Source organism: Tetrao urogallus, assembly GCF_951394365.1.
Source record: "Tetrao urogallus genome assembly, chromosome: 20".
Lineage (NCBI taxonomy): Eukaryota > Metazoa > Chordata > Aves > Galliformes > Phasianidae > Tetrao > Tetrao urogallus.
In genome coordinates, this window is record NC_136833.1 from 671607 (window position 1) to 692585 (window position 20979).

Below are 20979 nucleotides of genomic sequence, written 5' to 3' on the forward strand. Positions count from 1 at the left end.
AGATCTATGGGCAGGGTGAAGAAGATGCTGCTCCTTAAGACCAGGAACTCTGAAGATGAATGTTTTCCAAATCTCACTCCAACAGGGGAGTTCCAGATGTGAGCAGGAAGGGTCCCATGGAATGCTCATCACCAAGGGGTCTCTGGAGCCTACCTCACAGGCACCTCCCAGCTCCAACAGCATCACAGAATTACAGGGGTTGGAAGGAACCTCAAAAGATCATCGAGTCCAACCCCTTTGCAGGTCACACAAGTCGGTGTCCAGGCAGGTCTTGAAGACCTCCATAAAAGGAGACTCCAGCACCTCTCTGGGCAACCTGTTCCAGTGCTCCATCACCCTCACCATAAAGAAGTTCTTTTGCACGTTTGTATGGAACTTCCTACATTCAAGTTTTAGGCCATCACCTAAAACACCTCCTTGTCCCATTGCTACACAGTGCTGAGAAGAGCCTGCCTCACCCATTTGCCTTTCACCTCCCTGATAAACACTGATCTCCTCTCAGGCTGAACAGACCCAGGTTACTCAGCCTTTCCTCATATGACAGATGCTCCAGGCCTTTCATCATCTTTGTGGCTCTCTGCTGGACTCCTTTTAAAAGATCCCTGTCTGTTTTAAACTGGGGAGCCCAGAACTGGACACGGTATTCTAAATGTGGCCTCAGCAGGGCAGAGCAGAGAGGAAGGATCACCTCCCTTGACTGGCTGGTCACAGTTTTTGACATAGCCTTTTGACTGGCCTTCTTGGCCACAAGGACACACTGCTGGCTCATGGCCAACCTGTTTCATCCACCAGGCCCCCCAGCCCCTTCTCCACAGAGCTTCCCAGCAGGTCATCCCCTGATCTGTACTGATGCATGCAGTTATTCCTTCCCAGGTGCAAGACTCTACTCTTGCTGTTGCTAAACCTCATCAGGTTCCTCCCTTTCCAACTCTCCAGTTTTCCCAGGTCGTGTTACATGGAGCACAGCCTTGTGATGTGTCACTGCTTGTGCCTGTGCTCAGCCCCCAGAAGCTGGAAGATGAGGAGAGAGCGTTCTTCTGCAGCCCGGCAGGCGGCGGGGAGCCGGTGCTCAGCCAGCTGGACCAGGAGCCAGCTCTGAGTTCTTCTTGGCTCTTCTCTCTTGTTGCTCAGGGAATGCAGCTTGCAGACATACGTAAGAGCATGGTTTGCCTCTGAGCTGTTCCCAGTGACTGTAACTTTGAGCGTTCCTGGGTCGTGTCTTGAGATTTGCCACCTACGGCCATCTGGTCCTGTCCTGCTCCCTAAGGTACATGACGTAGGCAAGGCAGGTGGGAGAAGTGGTGGGGAAGATAAAAGATCTCATTAACACTGAAAAATTAGGTCACTGAATCATAACATCATAAAAGGGTTGGGGTTGGAAGGGACCTCACAGCCCCAGTCAGCCCCATTTCTGCTGTGGGCCGGGTGCTCAGGCTGCCCATCATGGCCTGGGCACCTCCAGGGATGGGACACCCACAGCTCTGGGCAGCAGTGCCAGCACTGGGTGAAGAATTCAATGGGTGAATTCACTGGGTGAAGAATTTCCTCCTCACATCCGACCTAAATCTCCCTCCTTCTAGTTTGAAGCCATTTCGCTTCATCCTATCACTATCGGACCACATAAGTTGTCGCAACTACATGATCTTCGAGGTTCATTCCAATCCAAGTCATTCTACAATTCTGTGAATCTACGGTTCTATGATTGCATGACTATTACAGAGCCCAGGAAAAGGCCAAATTTTTTTCCACTGCTGAAAGCCAAAAAACAATGACAAATGTGGGGTATTCACTTCCTAAGAGTCTGTTTTTTCCCCAGAAATCTGTCAGAACCACCACCCTGCCAGCTATTCGTGTGCTGGAGAGAGGTGGGAGGCTGTAGTCATATCAGCTATGCCCTGAGATTTTGTAACAAGTGCCTAAAAAATGTGTCCTCATGTCCTCACCCATACCCCCACAACCTCATTATGATGAAATGAGAAAGTCATTTATTCTCACTCTTCCCCTTTTGGAGAAATGAGAAGCCACGGGGGTCTGGGATGAAGGACCTCTACCTGGTGATGCTCTGGGGTGGAGGGATGGCTGTGGAAGGGTGGCCAAGGTGAGCTCCTGAGGGGAAACTGGGTTAGTGTAGGAGAGGCTGTGGTGGAAAGTGATGTTTTCCCACTTTGGCTCCGTCTGGTTTCGATGCTCCCACCATGGGCAGGCGATGCTTGGAGTCAGCAGGACGGGCCGTCTGGAGCAATGAGTGGTGTTGCATTAATTTGCATGGATAATGCTGCGTGTTGGAGCTTGTCTGCTGGCACAGGGAACTACCAGGAGAAAGTGCTAATAAAGAAAAAGCCCCAAATACATTTACTCACAATAGAAGTAGGGAAATTCTTAATGTGACCGATGAAAGAGGAACACTGCAAATGAGGCTGATGTAAGCTGCTGTTTTTAGCAGTTTTTAACGCTGAGTTGTTGGCATTCATTTGGAGAAGGAAGTACCACAGCTGTCCTGAGTTCGGAAACTGCCCCCAGCACAGCCTGCAGCACTTTCATCTCCCTTTGCTCGGGGCTCGCCTGCAGATGGCTTTTCTGAAGCATCCAGAGATCCTTTTCTTCCCTATTCTTAACACTTCTGGAGAAATATTGGAATGTTCAGCATGAGGTCATGTCCTGCAACCCACTGCGGTGGGAACCTCTGGTGAGAGAAGCAGCACTGTGAGGGCTGGGGGCTGTGCGGCCGCTCCAGGCTTTGCGTTTCCCCTAAATCGTGTTGTGGTGGGAATCCCAGCGTTTCCCCTAAATCATGTTGTGGTGGGAATCCCAGCCTGTGCCAGCCGTGCAGACAGGATTCAGCAAGCTAACTGTGCTGATGAGAGGCTGTATCTCATCACAGGATGCTTCTTCCAGCAGGGGCAGTTTCTGGAAAAATACTTTGGGGAAAACTAATGCTTCCCTATGCATGCCTCAGATTTTTCCTGGACTTTGTTTTGAAATAAAGCAAACAAAAGAGGATTAAATGTAAGGTATTTCAAACCAAATTAGAGTGTAATAAAAAAAATCCACCTCGCTTTGGCCTCTTCTCAGTCCTTGGACGAAGAGAGAAACAGGGAAAACGGAATTGCAGTGCCTTTGGAGCCCTAGGACATGCATTGCTCAGACTTACAGGAAGATTTCTGCCCCAGGAAAAGCAGGTAGAAAATCCAGAGCTCTTCCAGGGTGGGAAGTAAAGGCAGGTTATCAATGAACCCGTTGGACTTTGTGCACTCAGCATCTGCAAGCAAAGAGGAGAAGAAAGTTCCACAGTTGCATGAAGCCGTTCTGCAGCCCAGCTCTCCCTGAAGCTCCAGGGTTGGGGTGCTGTGTGATGGCTGAGCTGAGCACCAGGACCCCCAGGGTTCTGCTGTGCCAGGAGCAGTGCACCCTGCAGCATCCTTCCCCGTAATCCTCCTCAGTGAATAATGGTAGCTTTCTTTTATGGCTGTCCCCACACCCAAACAAACCTCATGCCCATGGCTGGGTGGGCCCAAAGCAATAAAAACAGCTCAGTTCCAGGAACAGGGAAAGCTTGATAGAGAGATTGGCTGGAAATTGCTTGAGCTGCAGGAGCCTCCTGATGGCAGAGAGCCCTAGGGTGGAGCAACCAGCAGACACAGGGCAGAGAACTGAGAGCTGGAGGCAAAAGTGGGCGAGGGGCAGCGGGATGTGCTGCAGGGAGCTGGGGGCTGCGGTGCAGGAGGTTTGTGCTGGTGGCACCGGCATCAGCTGTGGTTGCAGCAGTTCCTTCCAGGGCCTCCTCCTCTCTCCAGCTCAGCCTGGCCAAATTCAACAGCCATAAACGATGGCTCCTTTCTTTCCACTGAGCATCTCAATGCTTCTGCACCGAGGGCACTGCTCCGCGCTGCGCTCTATTTCCACTGCACCTCCCCAGTGCCAAGCAGGACAGCACAGTGCAAGCCCCAGCCCCTCATCTTGGTCGCTGCAGGAGGTGTGAAGTTCCATGAGCAAAGCTCTCCCTCGTTGGTGTTAGCCACAGAGCTCCCAGCCACAGCCCCCCTGCGCTGGAAATGCAGCAGCCAGCAGCGGGTGTGGTGGCTGCGATTTCCCCGTGCACACTTATCACGTGAGTTGCAAGCAGAGGGGAACAAGCCTCAAATGTCTGTTCATGCACGCTTTATTTCCATGGCCAAAAAGCTGAATTTCGATATTACTCTGCAGCAGTTCATCCTAGGGCTGGAGCTCCTGCTGTTCTGCCATGCACCTCCATATGGATCTGCTCTGCTCCACCGGGAAAGCAGAGCCCTGCCCTGCCCACTCTGAGCCTAGCAAAGCCCCACACCTTCCTGATGCCTTTGTCAGCTCCTAAAGAGGCTTTGGCTCATTAAAAGTGTGTCCTCAGCTTTGCTGGGGGTACATCAGCTTGCTGCACACACCGACATCCCGAACTCCATGTTGGGTTTGAACATGCAGGAAAGCAGATTGCAGCAGGGATCTTCGTGTGAGCACATCCTCACCTGTGCTGGGGATCTCCTGCACCTCATGCCTGGGGTGCATCAGTGGGACCCTGCAGTCTGTGGTGGCCTATGGCTGTTAGGGGGCTGTGGGCAGGCAGAGCCTGAGAGCCCACAGGAGGAGGAGCAGAGGTTGTTTTGAATTCTGCCAGGCTCTGACTGTAGCATCCTCACAGGCAAACTGCAGCGGGCAGTGATGTGGGCTGATGGCCAGCTGCATGCACGGCTCCCATTGGCTTCACCACGGGGGCAGCCCTGGGGGCAACCCCATTCCATATCCTGATGACCTGAAGGGTACAGCATGCACCCCGGGCAGTTCTGCAGACAGCACAGAGCTGGGAGGAATGGTGGTGTTGTGCAGAGAGAGCTGGGCAGGCTAGGAATGGGGTGGCAGAACCTCACACAGCTCAGCAGTGCAATGTGCTGCCCCTGAGGGGGTTTGATCCCAACCCAGGACAGGTAGGGGGGTCTCAACCCCATTGCTCCCTGCTGGGCACTGGGTGGTGCAGACCCACGGTGCTCCTCATGCTGCCGTGCAGCAAACCCGTGACAAGCACCCGCACAACAGCAGCACGAGCGCTCCTCGGGCTTGGTTTTTTTCCAGAGTTGTGTAATCTTAACCAAACATTGTTTCTTTTGCTATCCGGACTCATAGGGAAAATCCCTCCTGTAATTATGATGAATAGAACTCTTCTTTGTGGTCATGCCACTTGGCACAATCGAGTTTCCTTTTGAGCTGATAAAAACGAAAACGAATGCTGACTCAGAGCTTAGTATCCCAGCATTCTTGGCTCCGGTGTGAACTACATCCCATTCTTTCTGCCTTTTTTTTTCTTTTCTTTTTTTTTTTACTATTTCACTTTCGTGACATCCTCTGTCATCATCCTGGAATTTCCACTGGATCGTCTCCCTGCTGACTCCAGGACTTCCTATTAAAAGGGATCTGCATCCAGTTGCTGCAGACTGCCCCGCATCTGCCTGAGCTCCTGGTCCTGCTCGAACAGCCCTCATCCGACAGGAAGATGAAGCTCTCTGCAGTTGTTCTCGCTCTTCTGCTCATCGCATCCTCCTGCTCCAGAGCCTCCTCTGCCCCAGGTGAGTCCTGCTCCATTGTTTGAGAAGGAAGAACAGCTCTGAGCCTTTGTTGTCATTTCTCCTTTGAGGCAGAGAGCAGGGAATTTTTCAGCTTCTCTCCGCTCTGCACTTAGATCAGCTCATGTAGGAACCTCCAAACTGGAAAATCATCCATCCGTCCATCCATCCATCCATCCATCCATCCATCCATCCATCCATCCATCCGTCCGTCCGTCCGTCCATCCGTCCATCCGTCCATCCGTCCATCCATCTATCCATCTGTTCATTCATCCATCCACCATTCTGATTCTGGGGTCCTTGCTCCTGGTCATAGCGTAGAGACTCCGGTCTCTGCCCTGGAACTGAGTAGGATTCTCCCTCATGTTCCCTTCCCTGGCTCCATTGAGCCAGGTGATCTCCAGTGCACCTTTCAAACTTAATTGTCCCCTAGTTCTCTGCTCCCTCCTCCCTGCATGGCTCCTGAGCTCACCCCGCACTCATGCTGTCTCTCTCTGCCTCTTCCAGTGGGACCCGACATCCCGACCTGCTGCACTTCTTACATAAAACACAAGATCCCACGGAACCTCATCCGCAGTCACTACAGCAGCAGCACCAGCTGCTCGCAGCCAGCCATCATGTAGGTACCGATGTGGACGTGGTGTGGGTGTGTGGGGTCGGCCGAGGGCTGCGGGTCAGAGAGAGGGGGCTGCTGTGCACAAGGCAGGGGGAACCAAGGGGAAAGGGCTGACCTGGGGACTGCTGGGATGCTCCTGCAGGGGTGGCCAGGGATGCTCTCTGGGGACTCCCAGGGGTGTTCCTGCGGGAATTGATGTGGGAGAAGAATGGGAGTGGTGGAATTGTGGTGAACGCAGCATCAGTTTGGGGATGGTGGAGAACCTCTTGTGAACCCCAAACCCAGGCTCCTGCTCTGAGCAGTGATCTCAGTGTCTCACCTCTGTCTCATCCCACAGCTTTGTCACAAAGAAGCGTGAAGTCTGTGCCAACCCCAGCGACCCCTGGGTACAGAGCTACCTGAGGAGCGCCAAGCAGGACTGAGCGGAGCCAGGCAGGATGGGACACTGCTGCCATGCCAGCCACATCACCACGAGCTCCTGACATGGAGCATGGCTTCAGGACGGCTGCATGAGCCCACGTCTCCTGCTTGCAGCTCCCACGGACTGCAGGATGGGGACTACAGACATCTCATGTCGGTGCTGTTAGCACAGCCCACTCTGCAGCCCCAGCAAGTAGTTCGACACCTCTGCCTGCCTGCAGACTAGAACGGCCCACGGCACATCTACTGTTCCTAAGTTATTTAAAATTATTTAAGAAATTACCATAAGAGATAGGCAGTATTCTCATATCTGGATCATATTTATGGGAGAGTGGCAGGGAGGGTATTTAAGGGAGGGTGGCCCAGAGTCTCCTCTTCAAAGGAGGGGTGGCTCCGGCTCACTGTATGAAGGTGTTGTGGAGAATAAAGAATGTGGATAAAACCTCTGGTTTTTTGTCCCTTGATGTCCTTTACACCATCACAGAGACAAACTCTCACCGCTAGCCCATCAGCACGCCCTACACGGCATGTGATGATGGGAAGTGGTTTGAGATAAGCCCATGAAGTTTCCACACTACAGACATATGAATATCCTCTGACTCTGTTTCCCCACCACGTCCCCTATGAACCAGACAGACAAGGAGGGGCTCCTCATGCACCCCAGCTCAATGCCTGGCTCCCCAGTGGGCACTATGTGTGTGGTGGGATGGGATGGGATGGGGATGGGCACATTGCAAAGGGCACAAACAGGGGGAGCTGCTGTAGGGCTGCAGATGGGAGCCAGCCCTGCTCCACATCCAGCACCAGGCACAGGGCACACGGGTGGCTCATGTGTGGCTTTGCAATAGACGCAAGCGGGTTGCAAGGGAGCATGCTCGCATCATGCTCAGCACACTGAGGTGCTCCCACAGCCTCGTGTCTGCACAACATCTGTTCTGTTCAGACAGTATTTCTTCTCCCTAATGCAAAACACATTGCTCCTATTGTTTAATATTTTTAATCCACAGATTATAGCTCAAACTTGGCAGCTCCAGAGCTGGGAAAGCACCTCACAGCTGCCTCATGATTTCCATCCAGCTCTGTGTTTTCCCGGCAGCAGCGCTGACTGCAGGCAGGAAGGCTGCAGGGCCCTGAGCAGCAGCAGGATGGGCTCCCATATGCCAGGCTGGGGGAATGAGGAAAGGCCTGGGCTCTGCTCAGCCCTGCCACAGTCCCAGCAATGCACTGAGGGCACGGCAGAGAGGGGCAACTCTCAGCACAGCTGGGTAGGTCAGCAAAAAGTCTGTCCTGTGCTAGGGCCCATGTCCGCTTAAGCTGGGGGATAATCATGGGGGGAAGAGTCTGCTGAAAGGGCTGTCTTGAACTGGGATCATAGAATCAGTAAGGTTGGAAAAGACCTCTAAGATCACCAAATCCAAACCCAGACCACCCCCACCATGCCCATAACCACAGCCCTCAGTGCCACATCCCCACAGCTCTGGAAAACCTACAGGCACAAGGACACTTCCCTGGGCAGCTGTGCCACAGCATCACTGCTCTTTTGAAGAAGAAATTTTTCCTAATGTTCAACCTGAACCTCCCCTGGTGCACTGTGAGGCCACCATCTCTCCATCGCTGTCATCTGGGAGCAGAGCCCAACCCCCCAATCGCCACCTCCTTTCAGGCAGTTGTAGGAGCATCTCCCCAGGCAGAGGAGGTCTCCCCTGAGCCTCCACACTGACCTCTCCCCTGAGCCTCTGCTCCACACTGACCCATCTCAGCTCCCTCAACCTTCTTGGCCCCCTGGGCACGCTGCTGGCTCATGGTCAGTGGGTATCAGCTCACACCCCCACATGCTTTTCCTGCATGCATCTTTCCAGCCATTCTGCCCCAGGCCCATAGCACTGCATGGCGCAGTTGTGACCCAAGTGCAGGACCCGGCACTTGGTCCTGTTGCAGCTCATCCCGTTGGCCTCTGCCCACTGATCAGCCTGTCCACATCTCTCTGTGGGGCTTTGCTACCCTCAGACAGACCCACTGTTCCCCCCAGGTTGGTGTCTGCAAATTTACTGTGGGTGCACTCCGTTCCCTCATCCAGGAAGAGAGCAGGTGGGGCTGGGAGCTGTGGGGCTGTGGTTCTGCTGAACCCAAACCTGCGCTCAGCACCTTTTGCATGGAGAAGAGGTGCCTGGTGCAGGAGGGGGCCTGTGGGCACCCACACAGACCCTGCCCTGAGCTGCTGGGGACAACAAAGGATGGCTGTGCTGGTGGCTGTGTGTGGGGGTTCTGCCCAGGCCCGGCACAGAGGGGGGAACCTGGTGCAGAGCTGGCTGCTCTCGGGGCAGTCCCTGGCCAGCAGCCCATGCAGCCACAGGAATTTCCCACAGCCTCTGCTTTCGTTTTCCTCACTGGAGCTATCGGAGCTTCATCTTACCAGTCCACACTAGGGCTCCTACCAGGGAGATGAGGCAAGTGGGAGCAGTGGGAAATAGGGAGGGTTTGACATCACAGGGTGCTGCTGGGGACCTGGCAGCTGCCTGCTGGCTCAGGGCAGGGCAGAGATTCCACTGTGCCCAGGAGGTGCGGCAGCTGCTCACAGTGCTGAGTCTCAGCACAGCACCAAGCCCTCGGAGCTTACACAGCTGTTCCTTGTTTCCATTGACATTCTTTGGGTGAGACAGAGAGAAGGCACAGCCCGGACAAATGCACTGTTCCTGCACTGTGTGGTCAGCTACGATTCAGTTATCTGTTCTGTTGGAATGCTTTAAGAGTAAACAGAAAGCCACCCAAGGAGCCGAAGCACCTCACTTTTGGGGAGCTTGAACCACGTTGGGCTGTCCCCTTTGTGCCAGTGAAGCTCAGAAAAGCTCTGGGGCCGGCAGTGAGCAGCCCCCAAGCAGCCTTGTCCCCTCGTGTTGTTCTTAACTCCATTCTGTATCTCTCCCTTCATCAGCCCCAGGGGCTGCTTGCCCTCACTGCCCTCACCGCAAGGACTGGGGACGTGGTTACTTCTGGGAAGCCCTGCTGTATTAGGGCAAGCACATCCTGCCACAGCCGCTTCTTGCAGCTCTTTTTCAGCTGTTGGTTTGAACCCGACCTTACAGCTCAGTGTTTTTGAGTTTTGCCTTTCTGACCTATGTGATGCTGGAGGCATGGCCATATGCTGGCGGCTCTGCATTGCTCACAAAACCTTCCTCCTAAACCTCCTAAAATGGGGGCTTATAGCATCCATTGCTGCTTCTTGGCCTTGCCTGGGGCACCTCAAGAGATGGAGAACCCAGAGCTCTGGGCAGTGCCAGGGCCTCAGTGCTCTCTGCGTGAAGCATTTCCCCTTCAAATCTGACCCCTTTTATTGTGTCACCAGAAAGGAAAACCCGGTGCCCAGCTCCTCCAGGAACTTCAGGGCAACTCCTGAGGAAGTGCAGCAGAACAGGCTGCTCCTTGATCAGGGAGGGTTATGGCAAGGGGGTGATGAGTGAGGGGAGGGCAGGGGGCAATCCCAGCATCTGCACAGCACCGCAGCACTGCTCAGTTTGGGGTATTAACAGACACTGCTTGCTGTGTGACACACCAGGGATCAGTTGTTGCAGCAGCGGCAGCAGCAGGTCAGGCCATGTCATTTCATTCTCTACCCACAAAGACATCAGAAAGTTTTAATGCAAACTGTAGCCCGACAAAGTGTGGTTTGGTTCACTGCGCTTTTTCAAAGCAAATTCAGGCTTCCTTCACAAAGCAGCTGCAGCAGAAGATGGGTGCATGTCATCTGCGGCAACTGAGTGAGCACAGCCGAAGTGGCAGCCCTGCTCCTGCATGACTGCCACAGAGCCCCAAGGCAAATCCCCAGTGGCCTCAGTCCGTGATGTGATGGGGAGGGCTGGCACAGAGCCCCAGGTTGTGCTGGGAGCTGGGGATGCAGCAGGATGGGTTTATGGATAAGGAGGCTGAGAGATTCCCAGCTGTGAAGTGGTGTCTATCCATGCCTGTCCAAGGAGCCCTCCCAGCTCTTTTGGCCCAGGAGCAGCGTGGGGTGGGCAGGTGCTGAGCTACGCAGCAGGACGGTCCCACAGAGCCTACTCAGCACCCTGCCCTTCCTGGGGGCTGGTGGGAGGGGATGCAGCCAGAGCTTAGACACAGAGATAGAAAACTTTATTCTTTGGGACCAGCAAGACACAGCGTTTTGAGCACAAGTGTGGCTCCAGAATGAGCATCCCATAAATATCCAATGTACTGTTTCCTCCCTTAGGGAAGGATCTCCTTCACAGCATCTCATTCACAGCTCCTGCAGCACAGCAAGACACAGCCAGCTGGCCTGGAGGTCAGCCTGCATTATGTGACAGCACACACACCTCGTTCTGACAGACTGCATCCCACAGGTGGCTGTTAGGGTAAGATCCCCTCCTGCTCCAGCAGCAGAGGCACAGGAGGAGACGACATTTGCACAGCAGCCTGCACCAAGCAGACCTGAAAGGCCAAGAGGCACGTCCCCAGCATCTCAGCTGCATGGTAGGGTGGCTGAATTGTATAGTATAGATGATGCTGTTGCAAGACAAAAAGAAGCTCAGGGACCCTGGGGTGTCTGTTGGCCCTGGTGCTCAGCAGTGGGGTTTCTAGGACCACGCCATGACTTTGCTGCACAGACTCGCAGGGCTCTCCAGGGCAGACACCTCGGGTCCTGGTGCTCACTGCAGCTCCAGGAAGTTGATGTATTCCTTCACCCACCGGGCGTCAGGGTTCGCGCAGACCTGCCGCCCCTTCCTGGTGGTGAACCTGTGGAGCAGGGAGGTGTCAGCCCCAGAGCCAGCTGTCGGCACCCACCATCCTGTTCTTTGACCAGCATTGGCTCCCACAGGGGTCACTTACCCTCCCACGAATCCCCAAGCTCCAGAGGAACCCAGGCACCACAGAGAGCTCAGGGACCCTGGGAGAACCTGTATGCTACAAGCTGTCTTCATGGGACATCCTTCCCAAGCCTTGTCCCAAGCACCAGGGTGGGCTCATTTCTCAACTGAAGAGGATGAGAGCCCATGCTGCATGTGGGACCTGTGGTGGCTGCCCCTTCCCCTGGCTCCAGGCACCGTCCCTCACACCACCAGCCCCTTATTCCCAGTGAAAAGCAATTCTCCCCTTGAGCCCAGAGCTGGATCTGGTACTTACACAACTGCTGGCTGTGGGCACTTGCTGCTGGTGTAGAAATACTCCTTCACATGATTCTGGGGCAGCTTCCGTACTCTATAGCTGAAGCAGCACACAGTTGTGTCAGCCCCAACTGGAAGAGAAGAAGGCCGATATGAGTCCACCATGAGTCCACCACAATGTGCTGCCCATAGCAGCGTGGACAGCCATCCCTTAGGCAGCTACTCTCATTCAATCTCCCAGAAAGTCATCAATAAATGGGTGTGAGCACCAAAGAGTAATGGAGGTCACAGCTGGGGGTGTCTTAGTAGAGCTTTTGCAGTCTTCTTTTCCTCAGTGCTGGTGACAAAAGTCCCCTCACTCATCCTAGGACCAGCCCTAAAGCTCAGCAACACTGGAGGTATGAATCCTGAAAACTTCAATGCTTGCAAGGTAAAATTTATCATTGCCTCCCTGGGAGAAAAGGAGAAAGAAAGGAAAACCTGTCCAAAGAAAGCATGAAAATCTTCCAACCTTTGAACCTTGTTGTTTCCATCTGTTTCAATATAACTGCCCACCAAAGTGAAAAACTCCCACGTCAGGAGAGAAGAGAGGAGCAATGCTGTACTCACATGGAGATGAAGAGGTCTGAGGGAAGAGGGCAGCAATCAGGAGGATGGAGAAAGGCACAGCTACGGCGGTCATCATGGGCAGAGCTGAGCTGCAGAGGCAGGAGCAGAGCAGAATCCTCCCAGGCGTGGTGTGGAGTGGCTGGGATGCTCCTCACTTTTTATCAGGCTGGTGGCCAGTCAGATTTCAAGGGGAAATTTTAGGGTTTCCAAAGTGTAACTGATGTCACGGCACCTTTGCCTCAGAAAGGCTGAAAAAAAAAAAAAAGAAGAAAAAAAAAAAGGAAGCAACAGGTTTAGGAAATACCAAAATAGCTGCTGTGTGAGGTGGGGTAAGTCTGAACAAATCAGCACCCAACCAGGGGCGACACTGCTCAAGACAGGATGTGAAGCAGTCTTTGAGCCTCGGGTTCACACTTAACTTCACCAAGGTACCAGCAATCCCCTGCATCTCAGCGCAGACCAGGAGGATGCTAACTCCATCTCATGCCAAGATCCTAAGCCTTGAGGACAAAGGTGCTCAGTCCTTCAAAATGGCTTGGGAGCAGCCAGAGAGCCCTGGGTTCCATGGTGGGTCTGGGCACAGCCAAGAAGGGCTTTCCCTGGGAAGCCCACCTAGATGCTCTGAGTACCATCTTGTGACAGAGATGTGGAGCCAACTCAGCACAGGGTGGGATGCAGGAGGCAGAGCCCAGGAGCTCCTCTTGTGCCAGAACCATGACCTATGTGCATGCACACAGTCACGGGGCTCCTTGCCACGAGGTGATGGGCTCCCCAGGATGCACAGGGAGCATTTCCCCTTTCTTATCTCCTCTTCTCTTCAGCAGCACCACGTTTGCCAGCTCACGGCTGTGGTTGCTCAGTCATATCCAGCTCACGAGGCACCATGAGCTCCTTTCCCTGCAGTTTTGTGGCTTCCCACAGCCCCTCTGTCCCCCCACGATGTGGGAAGTGGCAGGAGCTGCTGCTCTGCTCCTGTGGCAGCATCCCCTCCACCACCACGTCTCCATGGGAGGGGAGGACAAGCAGTGCTGCAGGAACTTTCCCAAACCACTCTTGTGAAGTTGGAGGGGGGACTCCAAGTTTAATATTGCAATTAGTGAATTGTTCTGACTCTTTCTGAGGGCTGCTTCGAAAGTAATGCCTCCTGTTTTGTGGTGTCAGCCCACGACATCAGAGGTGGATGCTGGCGGCACAGCAGTAGAGGTTGAACCTTCTCACCAGTGCCCCATTTTGTGTTGCTGCTGTGTGACAGCTGGCAGCAGAGGGGTCTGACAGAACGGTGTCTGACACAGAAGGGTGGATGGAGCAAAGTGTGTCACTGAACTCCTCCGTGCAGAAACAGTGGCACCCACTGACATTCACTGATGCTTGTTGGATGCTGATGGAGACCAACCAGCTCATGTGAGCACAGTGAAAGTTGCACTGCATGGACAAAGTTTTCCTAGCAGTAATGCTTTCATAGCAACTGTGAAACAAAGGGTTGCCTCCATGTGTGTAGATTTGTTCCAGCACAGCATGCAGGTTCATGCTCATCACTGGTGAAAATGCACAGCTAATGGTGGTAACTATGTCAAAAATAGTGTTTTGTACCAGAGAATTTGCTCCGTCAAATAGTGTTACTGTGCTCTTTGTATCAGTTGTCGTTTCCATGGCAATAAATAGGAGGCATTACTTTCAGAGAGGCCTACTTATGAATTTATTGCTTACATCATAGATCCATGTAGGGGTGCAAAGCAAAACTGTGCATCTCAGCTTTGTCTCCTCTCTGCAATTGTGACTGTACTTTGACCTCAGTCCTGACCCATATCCACCAAACAAAGGCTGACCCTGGGACTGGGACTTCTTTCAAGGAGCTGTTCTTGTAGAAAATGAATATTTGTACCCTCCCCAGATGCACAACACACACTGCCCTGCACACCGCTGGCTCTTTCCCTTGCATTCAGGGCGGGCAATCACCCACCCCCCTGTCCTCATCCAGTACAGACGCCATATGCCCACTATAGGTCGTGCAGGTGAACCCACTCCTGCCAGCAGAGCTCTGGGAGCCGTTACTGCCTCTGACAAAATGACTGCCAGCTCCAGATAGAGATCTAGGAAACCACAGAGAGATATTGACATGCCCCAACCACAGAACTGCCGTAGCCCACGCTCTGGTAGAGCCTGTCGAGGCAACCGAAACCATGACATCTGCATATCCTGACAGCTGCAGCTCAGCTCAGCATAGCTCTATCCTTGGGAGGGTTGGAACTCCAGGCTCTGTCCTGCTCACAGCACTGAGGCTCGCAGCCCTGTTTCCCCCAAGCAGGAAAAACCTCTGCTGGCATTATTGCCCGTGCCATGTTGTTCTGCTTCACTCAGCCTTGGGGACATGCTGGCTGTGTACTGGGACACGGGGTGTGTTGTGTCCATGATGCCACGCTGCCTGTGTCCGGTGTGATGTGCATTGCCTCAGCCTTGCTGCAGCAGCACAAATGAGGTCCCCTCTCCATCATCAGCAGCTGAACCTCAATGCTGAGCCCCCAGGGCTCTGCTGGTTATTTTCATGAACAGTTGCCCATCATTGCCTTTCCCAAACCTGTCTTCGCTGGTGCACCAATCGGCAGCACAACGTGATCCTGCTTCCCACATCTGACAGACGCAGAATCCTCTTGCTCACAGGATCTGCCCAGTGCCACAGCATGCAGAAAGGAGCAGGCATTCCTGCAACGTCCCCCAGAAAGGTGGTGGAAGCCACACCAGCCAATCTTCCCCTTTGTCTGCAGGGCCCACATGCCTGCATCCTGTCAGGACCGGGTTGGGGGCCACCACCATGTCCACCACCACCACTTCATCTCTGGTGGTTTAGTGGTCAGGACTCATCACTCTCACAGCCTGGGTCCAATTCCCAGCTAGGGAAAAGGCCCTTACAACCACCACAGGTCACAGACTTCTCTGGGCAGATCCGTGTGGGCAGACAGGGCAGGGTAAATCTTGAGGACCAGTGGCAATCCACTCCTCTTCCTCACTGCCATCAGGCTGCACCCTCCAGCAGAAATCTGTGCTGTTCTGGCAGCAGGAAGCAGTGCTTTGTAGGCAGCAGGGTGCTGTGCAGCTGTGTGTGTTCATCTTGAGGCAAGAGAGATGCAGGTACTTGGCCATTTTGGCCACCCCGAAGGGGAAGAGGCCAACAAAAGATGAGGGTCAGGAGCAGATGGCGACAGCAGGGTGCCCTTAGTGAGGATGTGTGTCTGTCTGTCCCTCCTGGGGACAGGAGGACAGGGGCTGTCAGTAAAAACTCCCGCTGTGAGCAGGATTTGAACCTGCGCAGGGAAAACCCCATTGGATTTCAAGTCCAACACCTTCACCACTCGGCCATCACAGCTGATGTGCAAAGGTCCAGCAGGGGGGTGCCCTGGGCTGTCACCTGGCCCCAGGTGACATCAGACCCTCTCCTGACTCAGGTCCCTGCTGCGGTGACAAGGGAGAGGCCCCAGGCACACACCAACACTCAGCAATGGCCAAACATCGGTGTGTGATGGACACTGCATGGGCTGAGAGCAGGGCATGGGAGGGCTCACATGGTGTCAAATAATGGCGTGCACTTTGACACGTTGGCTGAACACAGACCTGTGAATGGAAAAAATGTGCCTCCTTTTTTATGGTGTCAGCCCACGACATCAGAGGTGGATGCTGATGGTACAGCAGTAGAGGTTGAACCTTCCCACCAGCGCCCCATTTTGTGTTGCTGCTGTGTGACAGCTGACAGCAGAGGGGCAGTCTGACAGAACGGTGTCTGTCGCAGAAGGGTGGATGGAGCAAAGTGTGTCATTGAACTCCTCCGTGCAGAAACAGTGGCACCCACTGACATTCATTGATGCTTGTTGGATGCTGATGAGACCAACCAGTGCATGTGAGCACAGTGAGGAGTGGGTGGTGTGCTTCAGCAATGACACGAAAGACAAGCCATTTTCCAGACAGCCAAGCAGATTTTGAAGAGCATAGCGTGCAGGCTTTTGCTCACTGCTGGTGAAATGTGTAGCTAATGGTGGTGGCTATGTTGAAAAATAGTGTTTTGTGGCTGGGAATTAGGTCTACCAGTGTTACTGTGCTCATTGTATTAGTTGTAGTTTCCACAGAGATAAATTGGAGGATTTGGAATAAGCTACATATATGCAGTCCAGGACAACTCCACTCAGTATAGTCCGTGCAAGCCAAAGGATTGGACATCCATGAGCTAAAGTAAGACACAAGAGAGAAAAGTCTTCAGATCTGGAAAGCCACATGTCCTGATGGGCGCAGTTAGTAAAGATGAGGTCTGTGTGTTCTTCTACACTCTTTGAGCATGAAGTTCATTTCGTATCCAAAAAGCTCTGCTGGAGAGAGGCTTCATTTCAGGGTGGGGGTTCAAATACCTTCAGGTGACAAATGCAGGAACCTGAACACACAGACACATAGTGGTGCCCATTGTGTGTGTAGAAAAGATATGGGGACTCCAGATCCCAACAGAGGGACATGGAGAGAACCAGAGCAGCAGCAGCAGATGGGCTTGGAGAGCACTGGTGTCCAAACAGAGGAGATTGCAGGAAATGTCTGAATCACAGAATCATAGAACAGTAGAATCATAGAATGGCCTGCGTTGAAAAGGAGCACAATGCTCATCAGTTCCAACCCCCTGCTGTGTGCAGGTCGCCAACCAGCAGCCCAGGCTGCCCAGAGCCACATCCAGCCTGGCCTTGAATGCCTGCAGGGATGGGGCATCCACAGCCTCCTTGGGTGACCTGTAGGTTGTCTGAAGGGGGCAAGAAGGATGGAAGTGTGGTCTGGACAATATCTGGGTTCAGAGAGATTTCCTCACCTGGCTGTTGCAGCCTGGCTGGACTCAGGCTTTTGTCACACTGCTCAGAATTCCCACAGCGCAGCTCAAGAGATTCATTTTTGATGCCTTTTTTCTTATCGTATCTTGTGTCATTGTCAGCGAATACCTGTTTACATTTCAATGGAATATTTACAGACAAAACAATATTGCCTATTAAGAAGAACAGGATGTGTTTGTAGAAAAATACAAGAGGAGAAATGACAGCTCTTCTCATGTAACAAATGGCACTATTTAATATTACACAACACAGAAAACCACACAGACACACACACACACAAAAAAAAAAAAAAAAGGAAGAAAAAAACCACAACAAAAGCAGCACTCTTGAGACAGACTTTGTCTCTTCAGAGAAATGCTCCAACTCTGCTTTTATCTTTCAAGCTACAGAAAACAGTGACAGCTTCTCTCCAGCGCTGGCTTTGCTGGGCACAGCTGCTGACTGCAGTTGCTGCTCATGGTGCATCCCACTACCTGGCAAAAGGTGAACACGAGCTGTTGTGGTCATACCTTGATCCAGTGAGCACCGATAGTCCCAGCAGTACTTCATGTGGTTAAGTGCTGTTGGGGCCATGGGAAAACGGGAAGGACAAGCTCTAGAAAAGAAGCGTTGCTCCTATGGAAGGGTTGTGTTGGCTGCTGGGCAGGACTCGTTTGGGCCATTCAGGTTGAGATCTTTCCATGGATGGGTGTGCAGGAGCCAAGGGAACCGTCACAGGTAGGAGAGCTGTAGTACCCCCACATCCCACAGACACTTAGGTTTTAACTTGCTTGATTTCACCCCTCTGGGTTTGGACTCTTATCGCTCAGAGTGCAGCCAGAAGCAGCCTGTCCTGACCTCTTGTGTCCATAAAAGCTTTTCCAGATAGCTGGACCTCTGCAGGACCCGTGCAGAGTATCCCCATCACTAGCTTTACCCTCAACGATCCAGTGGCCGATTCTCAGTGCCACATTTGGCTTTGAGCACTAGATGCCCTTCTCCAAAGAGATTTAAGGTTATTTTTTAGCACTGCAACCTTTATATTCACAAATATATACTTTTTCTATTCAGATATTAGGAAAAGTTTCTTCTCAGAAAGAGCAGTGCTGCAGTGTCACAGCTGCACAGGGAGCGCTGGGGTCACTGTCCGTGGAGGAGTTGTGGAGCTGTGCAGATGTGGCACTGGGAGACGTGGGCAGTGGGCACGGTGGGGTGGGCTGGGGTTCACTGGATGATAGCAGAGGTCTTCTCCATCTTGAATAATTCTATGGTTCACTGAAAGCTGGACAAATGGTTTTTGATTAAATGTCACTTCTAAACCACTGGGAACTTTCCCTCCTCTGCTTAAGTAAGAATTTCTGTGCCAGCAGCCTATCACTTGTTACCTGTTCTGTTTTATCCTGCTCACTCCATTCCTCTATAAGCTCTGCTGTGCTTCTCTTGGATCTGAGGTTTTCTGCACCAGTGGTTTGGTTTCCTCGATGTCACAATGCCCTTCAGAAGGTCAGGCTTCGATGGGCTCTTGGCTCTAAGTAGTAGGTAAATAAATTCACTGTTTGAAATGCAGGAACAATCAGTTTTTGGCACGTGAAGAACAAAGCTTAGGTATGAATTTGTACCTGAATTGAGTTCTTAACCTGAGTTAAGCTTGTTAACCTTCAGGAATGGTGGTTCACTTGGAGTTTATGTATATTGGAGTTTACAAATTGAAAATATTTTAATACATAATATGTATTTTAATATATAAACGTGTCTCTGCAATAAAAATGGGTGCTGAAAGGGCTTGCAAGAAAATCAGAGGCGTACCAAACGGGAAGAGAGAGACCTGAGAGCAACTTCGCAGTGTCTACAGTGGGGCTGTGAGATAGAAGAGGACAAACTCTTTATCAGGGTCTGTTGTGACAGGATAAGGGGAATGGCTTCCAATTAAAATAGGGGAGATTTAAATTGGGTGCAAGGAAGAAGATTTGTACAATAGGGGTAGTGGGGGACTGGCTGAGGCAGCGATGCCCCATCCCTGCAGACAGCCAAGGTCTGGCTGAGGGCTCTGAGCACTGATGGAGCTGTGGGTGTCCCTGTGCACTGCAGGGAGTGGGACCTGATGGCCTTTAAAGGTCCCTTCTATCCCAAATGATTCCATGATTCTATGTTCTTTTTTGCTTTTAAGATGGGAACTAAAGAATATAAGATTTTTCTTTTTGCGTCTGTGGGTTACTTAACTATAAAGATCGGGTTGTTTTCAAGAGTACAAAAGAGAAGAACTCTGAAACTATTCACTCAGAACAGAGAGGAGAACTGACAGAGGACCTCTTGTGATTGAGATAGGCTAACTAATCAATAACAAATACTCCAGTTCCCCATGCATCCTGAATGCTCTGCTGAATGGACTTCGGCCTTGATGGGCAGGCTATCCAGTTTCCTCCTGAAGCTCAACAGATGGCATCAGAACATTGCAACGCCTAGATGGGGGTGGGCAGCTGAAAGCCCTGGGTAACAGAGGTGGACCTGGGCTGTGATGCAGGACATGTCCAGTGTCACACCTGCAGCGCAAAGGACAGGTGACTCAGCCACATTCTGCATCTAAAATGAAGTTTTAGAGAAGGAAAAAAGGTTTTGCGCTTTCAGTTCCTGCAAACCTAACCTTCACCAGTGTATACATGTGTTTGATTTAACATAATGTATGTTTGTTTGTAGTTTTCTTCCTTGTATTTTTATTTATTTTGGCTTTGTAAGGTCTGTGTAAATATTTGAAGAGTAGGAAGGATTGGGTTCTTAATCTTGTGGGATTTACTTAGTTGATCATCAATAACAAGTTCCTCTTGTGTGTCGTCTCCTCACAATAGCTGATCTCCATAATGACCATAAATAACAGTGATGAAGTGGGGAAGGGTTTATTCTGGACAGTAACTGATTTCTGATCAAACAGAACAGCATTAATTCCTGGTACAGAATAAAGGACACTGTGCAGGGCTGATCTGGACTGACTCTCTTCAGAAGGAGGAACTGGAAATTCTGTCTGCTTGGATGCACTTCTGGCAGTGCTGACAAAGCGTCTGATTATTTAACTGCCAGTGTGATGAGCAAGGGTCAGCAATGACTGCTGAAGAAACTGTGCCAAGCCAGTCAGGGCAAGAGGAGAAAGAAGAAGGTGCAGCAGGTGAATTCCAGTTGGCCCTGCTTCCAGTTATCCTTGTAAGCAAGTATCAAAAACCTGATCTAGAAGAAAATACATCCTGGTAGATGTAGAACTACCTAAATATCCTGTTATTCAGACATGAATTATCCCTGGACTCTCTCAAACACTGCGGAGTCCACTAATGTCTTATCTTGTGTGGATTAGAGCGAGTTGGGTACAGTCATAGGAGAGGAAAAGTCAACAAAGCAGATGTGTGGTGTTGTTTGCCACAGAGGCGGTGGATGCCCCATCCTCAGAGACGCCCGAGGTCAGGGAATGTGGCTCTGAGCCCTGATCAGCTGGAGGTGTTGGGATAGATGGCCTTTAGGGTCCATTCCAACTCAAACAGTTTGATGATTTTGTGATTCTATGATTCTAAGATTCTCCTCCAACTTCTGTCAGCAGTTTGTAGTTCTGGAATACCTGCCCATATACCATATACCATGGTGTCACGGTGTTTAACACATTTTGGAATGTTACTGCTCCTGTTAATGTGCCTGACCAGTCTCTGGACTAATCTTTTCTCAAAGGTTTCACAGTTATTTGAGAATTGCTTTACTTTTGTCTACTTCAGACCCTGTGTTTGGCAATTCCATTTTATGGCTTTAGGCTTTTTACCATCTGA

General features: G+C 51.8%; 2 protein-coding genes across 2 annotated transcripts; one reads left to right on the top strand and one right to left on the bottom strand.

Annotated features, from left to right (window-relative positions):
• Positions 1–5518: 5518 nt before the first annotated feature.
• On the top strand, positions 5519–6626 carry LOC306954149 (C-C motif chemokine 4-like; the record flags this gene model as incomplete). The annotated part of the gene is made up of 3 exons (XM_079545218.1): positions 5519–5591; positions 6096–6207; positions 6542–6626. The coding sequence occupies 3 exons, from the start codon at positions 5519–5521 to the stop codon at positions 6624–6626; spliced, it is 270 nt and encodes an 89-aa protein (XP_079401344.1).
• A 4656-nt stretch (positions 6627–11282) lies between these two features.
• On the bottom strand, positions 11283–12423 carry LOC306954147 (C-C motif chemokine 5-like; the record flags this gene model as incomplete). Its single annotated transcript, XM_079545216.1, has 3 exons — positions 11283–11370; positions 11758–11869; positions 12348–12423. 3 exons carry the CDS (start codon positions 12421–12423, stop codon positions 11283–11285), a joined length of 276 nt encoding a protein of 91 aa, XP_079401342.1.
• Between the last annotated feature and the right edge of the window lie 8556 nt (positions 12424–20979).